Consider the following 11,965-nt stretch of genomic DNA (forward strand, 5'->3'; position numbering starts at 1 on the left):
TAATTGCATCTTGCATGTCACCTCTAAACCCAAATTATATAAGCAATTGGTAAGAAGAAGATGAAGGGGAAAAATTAGTATACTAGCATTCATTAACATTATTATCAATAATTTTTTAAAAGCGTAAAAAAATAAAAGTAATCTTAATAATAATAATAGAAAATTATGTGAATAGATAGAATTATTTTTATATAAAAAGATAAATTTAAATTAATATTATACTTATTCTCTTTCTTAAAAAAGCACAACATTATTATCAATATTTTTTAAAAAAATATTTAATACTATTTAGAAATATTAGTAAATACTAAATAGCATTTTTTTTGTCAATGATAAATTTGCATGTAAATATCAATTGAACTTGTTATATTAAATTTTTAAAAAAGGAAAATCCTTGGGAAGAGAAACAAGTTCTTTTGGCGGTGAAATTTAATTACAGTTGATTTTATGTAAAATTGAGAATTAAAAGTCGTTAGATAATTTAATTGATTTAATTAAATTACTTCACTTGAAATCTGACCACACCAAAATTTCCAGCTCTTTTGCTACTAAATATGTCCCACTTGTGAATCTCTCCCTTCAATATATATGCAAATGGCACTCATTGCACATATATATGTACAAGTCTCCCCTTTTTTAAAATTTTAAATAAAAACACCATTTTTGTTAGTCGTGGCTTAGTTTGTGCACTTTCTTTTGTTTTATTAGAAAAATTAAAATATAGATTTAATTAATATATATTTTAAAAATATATGATAAAATTATTATTAATAAAATATTTTAAAATTTTTAAAAATTATAAAATAAATATATTAAATTTTAATTTTTTTAATATTGTTTTTTAATTTATAATTTTAGTATGTATTTTTAAGACACAAAATAAATAAAATCTTAAAATATTTATAAAAATAAAAATTAATCAAGATCCGCTTGGTAGAAGAAATATGGCAGAACATAACAAGACCATTGCATCATCATTTGTCAGAAGTCAGAACCTATTATTGAATGCAAAAAGTGAGCATTTTCTCTGAACTCGCAAAGAAATGTGTGGAAAACATGAATTCCCATGATTATAGTAAATGGAGTGCTTGACCATGCATTATATTGCATGCATCACGATGAAGATGGAGTAGTTATGGGTCCATGGAGTGTGCATGAAGCATATGATGATGATGCCATGCATGTTTTGCATCTTCCAATAAGGTATCCAAAGAGAGCTAATTAAGGGCATTGCATTTGGCCACATAACATATGGCTACGCTTCCCAATCAAATTAAAAATAGAAAACAATAAATAAATCTTTCATTTTTTAACTCAAAAATAAATAATTTTTTAATTAATTAAAAATATAAAAATATTTATTATTTTTTAAAATATAAGATATTTAAATCTTTTTAAAAGATTTATTTATTTTTATATATTTTAGACAAAAAAAAAATTAAATATCCTATGTCTTAAAAGATGAACAATGTTTTTGTATTTTTAATTAGTTAAAAATTTATTTATCTTTAAATTAAAAAATTAGAGACTTGTTTATTTTTTTCAATTAAAATAATTAAATAACTTCTAATAAACCTTTTTTAGAATATATTAATATTAAATGACAATGTTAGTTAGATTCAATGATACTTTAAGCTAAGGGTATTTTTATTGGTAATGTTTTGAGAATATAATATATATACTTCTAGATATACACTTGGAACCAAAATTGTTTCTAGTGAAATATAAATTCATATACTTTTATGAAAAATCAAGATTTTTTGTTTAAAGAAAACTGAAATGTTTTGGTTATTTATTTATTTTCAAAACGAAAATACTTATATTTTTACGTTAAAAGAAAGTGCGTCCCAACTAAAATGGATTATATAAGTCCTTTTTTTGAGGGCATATTCCTCAATTTTGTACAGAATTGGACCGTTAAGCATCATTTTCAATTCCATTATTCATTTATTCTCACATCAATTTCACTTTATCCTCTTATAAATTTCCTTGGTATATTAAAAATAAATTTGATCTCAAGTCATTTAGAATGAAATGTTATTATTATCTCATTTATCTTTTTTTCCAAAATAAAATCTAAAATAATTAATATTTTTATTATTTTGTTATTTACTTATTTATTTATATTCTTAATTACCTAAGATTTCAATTCTTACTATTTTGGTATCATTTAAATTATTACGGATAAATTCACGTAATTTCAATAAATCCATATTATCATTAGTGTTTTGGGAAATAGTCACAAAAAAAGAAATATACCGTTAATAATAAAATTCATAAATAATTAATAATTCTTATTTGACATGATTCAAATCTTATTATGTATTATTTTATTTGTTTGTAATTTTGTATAAAAGTTTTAATTTTTAATTTTTAATTTTCAGTACAAATTAAAATTGTTATCATCAAACTAATATGACTAGACATCAGATGGAAGATATTATTACACACAACAATATTTATAATATAGACATTAATGTGTAATTGATAGCGAAATTATAATAAAAATAAGTTGTAAATATACATATACACTACAAATAAAAATAACAGGAAAATGTTTTAAAAATAGCCATGGACGGTTGACATGTAAAACCTACACAACTTACAATCATGTGTTAAAATACGTATAAATATTCAAAATTAGAAAGAACTAATAATATAGGATCCACACAAAAAATACAGTCAAATCTTTGAGAAAATCAACTACTATTATGAAGCAATTATAAATATACCTGTTAGATATATAATTTTTTTTATTAACTTAAATTTTTGAGAGAATTAATATCATAATAATAGTTTATATTTTTTATTTATTTTAGATATATATTAAAAATAGATCTTTTATTAGTATTTTTACTTTTAGAATGGCTATTTTTTTTTATATTGTGTTGTTATTGGTGTTTTTCATTAATATTATGATATTTTGGTGTAATGCAGTGATATGGGATAAAAAGAAATCGTGAGTAACGATTTTAAATAAGACAAAAAATTAAAAAAAGTTAACAGAAATCGTGAGTTACGATTTCAGATAAGACAAAAAAAAATAAGAAATCGTGAGTCACGATTTTAATTTTTTAATTAAAAAAATGTGATTTATGAAATCGTGAATAACGATTTCTTTTGTTATGCAAATCGTAAGTAATGATTTATATTATACATCACACTTGTGAAATACACCCATTTTAACTCATATCAACATATTATACCATTTCATCCATCATATAAAAAATAATTAACGATGCTATTACTTCAAGAAAAGGTAAGTTTCATCTTTTATATATTTTCCATTATTCTATCTCTTCTTTTTTCTCTTATTTTTAATATACTAACAATCGATTTCTACCCAAGTGATGCAAAATAGGTTTTTTTTTTGTTGAAATTCATATTAATTTTTGGAGTAAAGTATCATTTTTGTCCCCAACGTTTAAGACAAATTCTATTTGTGTTTCTAACGTTTAAATCGTCCTATTTGTATCTCTAATGTTTATAAAAGTGATTCAATATTATCCTACTATTAATTATACTAACAAATCAGATTATATTTTTCAATTATTCTCACTTGGATGTATTCATTCTCAATTAGGTCTCACTTGAATGTGTTCGATTTTAATATTATACCTATTATTTGTGTTTATATTCAATTATGTCCCTAGAAAAGTGAAATTATGTAAATATTGTAGGAATTGGTTTCAACTTTTGATGAGCTAATTTTCGAAGTGGATCATCGATTCTATCCCAGACATTTGTATTCTAACTTCAAGAAGAATTTTTAAAACTCAAACTAAAGCATTCATGATGTGTAATTGATGACAGGATAACATTGAATCACTTTTACAAACGTTAGGGATACAAATAGGACGATTTAAACATTAGGGACACAAATAAAATTTACCTCAAACGTTGAAGACAAAAATAATACTTTACTCTAGTTTTTGAATTAGTACTTTTAATAAAATATTATTAAAAATGACTACAAATTTCAAATTTATATATTATTTCTTATTACAATTAAATTTTTTTAATTTATACCATTAATACATTATTTTTAATTTAACAAAGTATAAATTAAAATTTTCAATTTTGTAACCGAATTATAAAGCTTTTTTATTAATTACTATCACATTTTGAAGTTTCTATTAATTTGCTTCCTCCTCTGATCTTTTTTTGTTTAATTCTTCTGTCAATCTTTATAGTTTTATTGAATTTTCAATTAGCTTTTTTTTTTTTAATTTGATCTTTATATACATACGGTCAAAATTTGTAATTAAGTTTTTATTGTGATAAAAATATTAAAATTAATAAAATATTTTATTAAAAAATAAATATATTTTGACTAAATAATTTATTTATTTAATAAAATAGTTATTTTTTATTTTAGTAAAAGTAAAAATTTAATTATAAAATTTAATATAATATAAAAATTCAATTAAAAATAAAAAACATAAAAATTTAATAAAATTATAAAAATACAGAATATTTAGGGCAATTTTCCAAAATAAAATGATTGGATGAAAGCGTTACCAAATTACAACATTTGGAATTTGGTTACCATTTTGCGTTGAATTCATTTATATACAAACCGTGGCTGCCAACCACGGATTCCAAATGCACATAAACCGTGGGAGGCAGCAGGGTTTTATGGGTTTGAAATGCTCAATGTAAACCGTGGTAGGCAGCCACGGTTTACACTTTATAAATGAAAAGCAGAAACCGCTGGTGGTAGCCACGGTTTATGAAGAAGAAAAAGCATAAACCGTGGCTGGCAACCACGGTTTATGAAGGGCATTCAAATGATCAAAAAACCTTGTAACCTAGCACGGTTTATGTATAATGAAAATCTATATATATTCGAGTGAGAATGTAGTTGCTGAGGAGATCATTATCACAATGTCAAGTGAGGGAGAGAGTGTTCTTGTGTTAGTGCACTGCTCTGGAAAAATTAAAAAAAGCAAAAAATATGGTGTGAAGTTCACTGATAGAGAACCGTTGAGTGTATTTGTTAGTTCGTCAAACAGTTTGTCAGATTTGAAGAGCACCATCTTGCAGAAGCTTGGAGTTTTTGGGAGCAAGGTTGTGAAGAAGATCTTCTACAAGATTCCCATTGCTGTAGTTTCCAGCGGTGTGATGTATGATACATTCGTGTTAGGGGCTGACGAAGATATTAGGGTTCTATTTCATTGCGTGAGGAGTTTTCCTGAGGTCAGAATACACGAGTTGTATGCGAAGTTGGAGGTAACTCTGGATAGTTCTGGGGCATCGGCTCCTGTTCATAGCTCGACTGCCGCTGGCGGTGCGTCTTGCTCGGCGCCAGCAAACCGGTTTTCTGTTCCTCAGGTTGCCTCTCCTTCTTTTGCGGCTGATCTGGTACCAGCGGTTGCAGTTCCAACTGCACGTTCCCCTAATGAAGGGGTCCTGCAACAGGCATTTCTGGGGGAATCAGGTCGTGCCACAGATGATGAACATCAAGAATTCGGGGTACCTGATCGAGTAGAGAATGCAATGCGGGATGATGACACTGATGAGGAGCCTGTAAATATATTTGGGGACAGCGACGATGACACCGGTGCCAATCCACAAGCACAACAAGGTCCTTCAAGTTCCGGCACACAGCATTACCCTCCATACTTCTCGACGTTAAACTTGGAGGCTCTGGGTGAACATACGGCCGGAGTTGCTACAGTAGGTGGTTCGTCAACCGAATTTCAGATTGGGCAATCCTTCCAGAGTAAAGAAGAAGCTGTTCTTAGTGTGAAGGACTACAGCATCCGTCGAGGTGTTGAGTACCGAGTGATGGAGTCGGACCATTTGAAGTATCATGGAAGGTGCAAGGATTTCGGCAAAAGTTGTAGTTGGATGATTCGGATTTCGCTCCGTGCACGGAAGGGAACTTGGGAGGTTAGGAGGTACAACGGTCCGCACACTTGCTTAGCAACATCTGTTTCCAGTGATCACCGTCAGCTTGATTACCACGTTATATGTGCGAGGATTTTTCCGTTGGTTAGTGCGGATGCTGCAGTACCGATCAAGGTCTTGCAACAAGCGACTGAAGCTGATTACGGATTCAAGCCCAGTTACCGGAAGGTTTGGAAAGCAAAACAGAAGGCAGTTGCACAAATATATGGAGACTGGGAAGAGTCTTATGCCGAATTGGCACGTTGGATGCTAGGCGTGGAGTTGACGATGCCCGGGACAGTCACTGTGTTGCAGACGTCTCCTGTTATAGTTGGGGACCAGATTGATGAGTCAACAGTGTACTTTCACCGTCTGTTCTGGACATTTCCACCTTGCGTTGAGGCCTTCCAACATTGCAAGCCGCTTGTGAGTATTGATGGTACCCACCTGTACGGCAAATATGGAGGCACCTTACTGCTGGCGATTGCACAGGATGGGAACTCAAACATCCTACCCATAGCATTCGCCCTTGTGGAGGGAGAAAATGCCGAGTCATGGGCATTTTTCTTGTCCAACTTGAGAAGTCACGTGACTCCACAGGAGGGTATCCTTGTTATCTCGGATAGGCATAACGGTATCAAGTCTGCACTAGAGGATCCCGTGAATGGTTGGCTGCCCCCACGTGCTTATCGGGCGTACTGTATCCGCCATGTGGCAGCAAATTTCAGCCTTTCTTTCAAAGGTAAAGATGCGAGAAGAATGCTGGTTAATGCTGCGTACGCAAAAACTGAGGCGGAGTTCTATTACTGGTTCGACATCATGCGTACTGAGAATCCGGCAATGTGTGATTGGGCAAACCGGATGGAGTATGAGAAGTGGACGCAACACCAGGATAGCGGTAGACGGTTCGGGCACATGACAACAAACATCAGTGAATGTGTGAACTCCGTCTTGAAGGGAACTCGCAACCTCCCGGTCACGTCGTTGGTTAAGTCCACATACGGAAGGCTTGCTGAGCTATTCGTTATCCGGGGACAAACAGCAGAGGCACAACTTGGAGCTGGACAAGAGTTTTGTCAGGCATTGGTCAAGGGTATTGAAAGGAACATAAGGGAGTCAAGGTGCTTCACCGTCACATTGTACGACAGGCACCAGTCGGAGTACACGGTTGCTGAGACTACACCGACTGGAAACTTCTCCTTGGGTAGCTACAGGGTCTCGCTGAAGGATCACACATGTGATTGTGGGTACTTTCAGGCCCTCCATTATCCATGCTGTCACGCCATTGCTTGTTGCGCCCACTCCCGGCTTAATTGGGCAGCATAAGTGCATGAGGTGTATCGTATGAGTGAGGTGTTCAAAGTTTACAGTAACGGGTTTGTTCCGCCCATACCAGAAGGGCTATGGCCACCATATGCCGGGCCTACTATCATTCCTGATCCTAACATGAGGCGAGCCAGGGAAGGTCGGCCGAAGGCAACTAGGATCCGTGGTCCCATGGATCGATCTGCTGAGAACCAGCCCAAGCGCTGTGGGCTCTGTCGACAGCCAGGACACACGCGGAGGAACTGTGGCCAGCGAAGAGATACTGCTGGCGGGGATCATTAGGTTGTATCCTTTAGGTTCATGCTGGGTTATCAATGTATGTTTAATTTCAGTCTTATAACTAGCATTGTTTTTAGTCATATGTTTATGTATCGTCCTGTAAGAATATTTGTTTCTTGACTTGGTATATTAAGAAAGCCTAATTTAGTGTTAATGTCGTTGTATTTGTTTGGACAAATAAAATAGAAACGACTAGATCAATTTAAACATTAATCATACGTAATAGCAGGATACATCAATTTAAGATACAACACCAGAAACCATAACAAATGTTTAAACATTACTCAAACTAAATAACAAAAGAAACGACATAGACAAAAGGGAAATACATAGCTAACTAATCAGAGTCCTCGATCGTGTCACTGTCGTCATCCTGCAACTGACCAATAAGGTGACCTCCAGTGCCACATAAAGGAGCACGACGAGCCCTCCGTGGTCTCTCATCCACCTGTGGCACCTGTGCCTGTGGCGGAACTACGCTGAAAGCCGAAGCTGGGGTACCTCCCAACGCAAACCATGGGTCCAATGGTGAAGGCGCAGGCTCGTTCAGGTCAACCGGCAAACCTGGCTGTACATCCTGAACATGTGGCTGGTGCTCGGCAAACTGTGAATGTACCTCATCCATCTGTGGCCTATAATGAGTGGCATCATCCTCCCCCAAGATGTCTGCTATATCTCTGAAGAACTCTGACTGACTCACAGGATCATCAATGTCCATACCGACTGCCGCCGTAGTATAGTCGGCGAACATCTGAGAAGAACCCCCCACCTCAAACATCTGAGAAGAACCCCCCGCCTCGTACGTACCCTGATCCATCCCTGTGCCCACACCACCAATGTCCTCACCAACAGCATCCTGACCAATGTGATACTCTCCAGATGGTCCTCTACCACGGGCACGTCCACCACCATCCCGCTGACCATGTCGTCTGGCCCTACGTCTCGGAACACGAGGATCAACATCACCTCCCTGACCACCAACACCCTGACCCTCATCTAACTGGTCGGCCAGCCATCGCCACTCTCGATCCGTCGTCCGTGTGCCGATACGCCTACGCCTGTCCACGCGGCGGTTGTCCGGTCTGTCGACAACCTGCACCATAGGAGGTGCCTGCGATGACCCTCTATGGCGAGCCTCCTCAGTCAACACAATAGGCCTGGGATCCTGAAATGCAACATCTGGGGATAGAAATCGGTGCGCCACACGACACCACCAGTCCAGGTACTCAGCTGATGGCCCAGGATCAGCAACTCGGTCAACGGGTAAAACTGAGGCATGCCGATCCTGCCAATGCTCATGCCACTCTCGATAATATGAGGGGAACCACCTATCTCCACCCCTGCCGTCCTTCGCATGAAGCCAGTCTATGTTAAGAGCCAAACGAGGGAGATGCTGAACCCCGCCGAACTGAGGCATAACCCTATCCACCTGGTGCCACTCAATCGCAGCAAAATAAATGAGACTCGTAACTGCCGTCCATAGCCTGCGGTGCTGGTCTAGTAGTATCTCTGGATGAACAATAGCTGCGACATCCGGAGTGGAATAGGGCTCCCACACAATCTACATCACGTAATGAAACTTTACGTAAAACAAATTGTATAACAGGCAAAACATAACTGAATGAACTACAAGTAAATTACTCACATCATGCACACGCAATCTATCCAAAGAGAGGCGTGCAGCCACCACTCGCTGATCTACTGCATCGTTCCTCGGTAGATACTGAGCCCATCTACAAGTTGAAATAAAAGAATGTCATAACATCTAATGGGACATGTAAATGAACAATTTCAAACTCTAGCATCATATTTCTTTACCTGGATGCAAGTGGAAACCCGAATCTGTTGAAATCACTTGGCCTCAGACAAGGAAATCTCCAGAAGATCCAAGACTGTAGAAGCTGAAGTGGCCCAGCCAAGTTGACAACATTTTTGTTTGTTCCACGACAAAGACATCTGTACAACCACGCCAGCGCGGCCGAGCCCCAGCTATATCTACCCAAGTCATCCAACGACGCCACATATGGCAACCAGCGAAGGTGGACACGGTTGGCGTTCTTGTCCGCAAACAGTTGAGATGACAACAGCATCATAATATAGGCCCTCGCGTATATACGCACGATGTCCTCAGTAGCATCTACTGGCAAAACCCGAAACCGCTCATGGAACCATGTGTAGCACACTGTCATCTGCTTCACTTTATTCTGCGGAGGTAACTCCCCAAACAGCTCACGGAACCACACCCATGCCGGTCTTCCATCTTCCATGAAATTCTCAAACTCACTAAGGCACCCACTCACAGGCTCACCATCAATCGGTAAACCCAGCTGATAGGCCACGTCCTCCAAGGTGACCGTACACTCCCCAAAGGGCATGTGGAATGTGTGGGTCTCAGGACGCCACCTCTCAATGAATGCGCTAAGTAGAGGCTCATCAACCCAGAACCACTGACTGTTCAGCCTAGCCAAGTGATATAAGCCCGCCGTCTCTAGATACGGTATGATACGCTCGTGTAAAGGCATATTCTGTTGTCTTCTCACACCAGTAATAACCCTAGCAGGCTGTAAAAATAAAGATAGCGAACTCTCAACAGACAACAACAGCAACAATTTACAGTAATATGAATAAAAAACCCTAAGCATAACAACAATAGAGAAAATAAATCTACTAACAATATTACTAACACGTAAACCTAAAAAATTATTTCTGCCAACAATATAAATTACAAATTCAATAAATATAAAATACTAACTATCATGATAACAGCAAAAAATTCTATTATAACTATTAAAATATTAACTTAACATTTACCATTAATGATAAGAACATTAAACAAAAAATAATAAAAAAAAAGCCGGTTTAACCAACCTCTTGGTCGATAAATCCAGCCACATGCGCAACGCGGTTTAACTGGTACAGCCGGTCTTCTTCTTCCATCGGTTCTCCCATAAACCGGTTCAACTTCTCAAACCAGCAACTTCACAAAAAAATTTTTTTTTTCTCTCTCACCCACCAACCTTCCCCTCACTCACAAAACTCACAAATGATCCGCCCTCACCAGCCACGGCTTTGCTATTTATACTACTCACTCATAAACCGTGGCTGCCTCTAAGGGTTTATGTTTGAAACCATTTACTCATAAACCGTGGCTGCCTCCCACGGTTTATGCTTCAGATTCTCTTCACGTAAACCGTGGCTGCCTACCACGGTTTACATACAATAACATTTGATCATAAAACCCTGCTGCCTCCCACAGTTTATGTGCATTTGGAATCCGTGGTTGGCAGCCACGGTTTGTATATAAATGAATTCAACGCAAAATGGTAACCAAATTCCAAATGTTGTAATTTGGTAAAACTTTCATCCAATCATTTTAATTTGGTAAATTGCCCGAATATTTAACCCTTTTTTATCTAGTTTGATCCAGCAACTGTTTGGAAAATCGAGGCAAACATGCATAACTATGGTAGCTATATTTGTATATAAAATCGTCCCTTGTTATTGGTTAGTTGCCTTCCGTTGAAGGAAAACTAGAATAAACACATGTCGGGTTTGTATAATAATAGTAATAAAATAATAATTAAACCTATGATTTCTATTCCACTTCTATGTATGTATTTATTTGAGGCTATGCCTAAACCCCTAAACCCTATGAAATGTGACCTTACTAGTCACTAGTCACTACTCACTAGTGGCAGAAAACACTGTATTCTGAATATATGCTACATTTTCTTGAGAATGAATAATTAGGGCATCTTCTTATAGCTATAGGCAGACTCAGTCTAATAAAGTACAATAAGTCAATTACCCAAATCAATTCATTCCTACACAGTAGCATATGTAACTATATAGCTACAGCTATTTATTAAATCATAATCATTGTTGTTTCACTTTTTTGGATTTTGCTAAGATATGATAAACAATCACAATATAAGTACAAATTTTGTAACTTTTTCTTTTTAATAAAAAAGATTTTTATTTAATTATTAATATTTTAATTATATATGTATGTTGAATTAATTGTTAGAAAATTTTCATTTCTATATTTTTTTAATTAATTAGTGTTTTAGAATAATGGTTAGTAATTTATATTTTGCTACGATAAACAATCATAATATAAGTAGTAATTTTGTGCTTTTCTTTTTTAAAAAGGAGTTTTTTATTTAATTATTAAGATTTTAATTTTGTTGAATAGTTTGATAATTTTCATTCATATATATATAATGAGTATTTTCAGAATAATGGTTACTAAAAGATTAATTTTAAAGCGCTATCTGTAAATCAAATGTTTACTTAATTAAAATAAATATAGAATTTATAATTTGTGAAAAAACTTAGTCTTTTTTTTTTTCGTTTTATTTCCCTTGTATTCATTCTTATGGGCTTCATCTAGTTTAATTAGTTTAATTTATTTCTTTGTTGTATGACGTGTAACTGGAAAATTATTGGATAAGAATAAATTTCTAAT

At 35.2% G+C, this 11,965-nt stretch overlaps 1 protein-coding gene across 1 annotated transcript; it reads left to right on the top strand.

Annotated features, from left to right (window-relative positions):
* Positions 1 to 4,887: 4,887 nt before the first annotated feature.
* LOC130962580 (uncharacterized) lies at positions 4,888 to 7,218 on the top strand. The gene has a single exon (XM_057888774.1). It carries the CDS (start codon positions 4,888 to 4,890, stop codon positions 7,216 to 7,218), a length of 2,331 nt encoding a protein of 776 aa, XP_057744757.1.
* Positions 7,219 to 11,965: the final 4,747 nt, after the last annotated feature.

The sequence above is a fragment of the Arachis stenosperma genome, chromosome 2, assembly GCF_014773155.1.
Source record: "Arachis stenosperma cultivar V10309 chromosome 2, arast.V10309.gnm1.PFL2, whole genome shotgun sequence".
NCBI lineage: Eukaryota > Viridiplantae > Streptophyta > Magnoliopsida > Fabales > Fabaceae > Arachis > Arachis stenosperma.

Coding starts and splice junctions, on each gene's coding strand:
- LOC130962580 (XM_057888774.1), top strand. CDS start 4,888: ATGTCAAGTGAGGGAGAGAGTGTTCTTGTGTTAGTGCACTGCTCTGGA.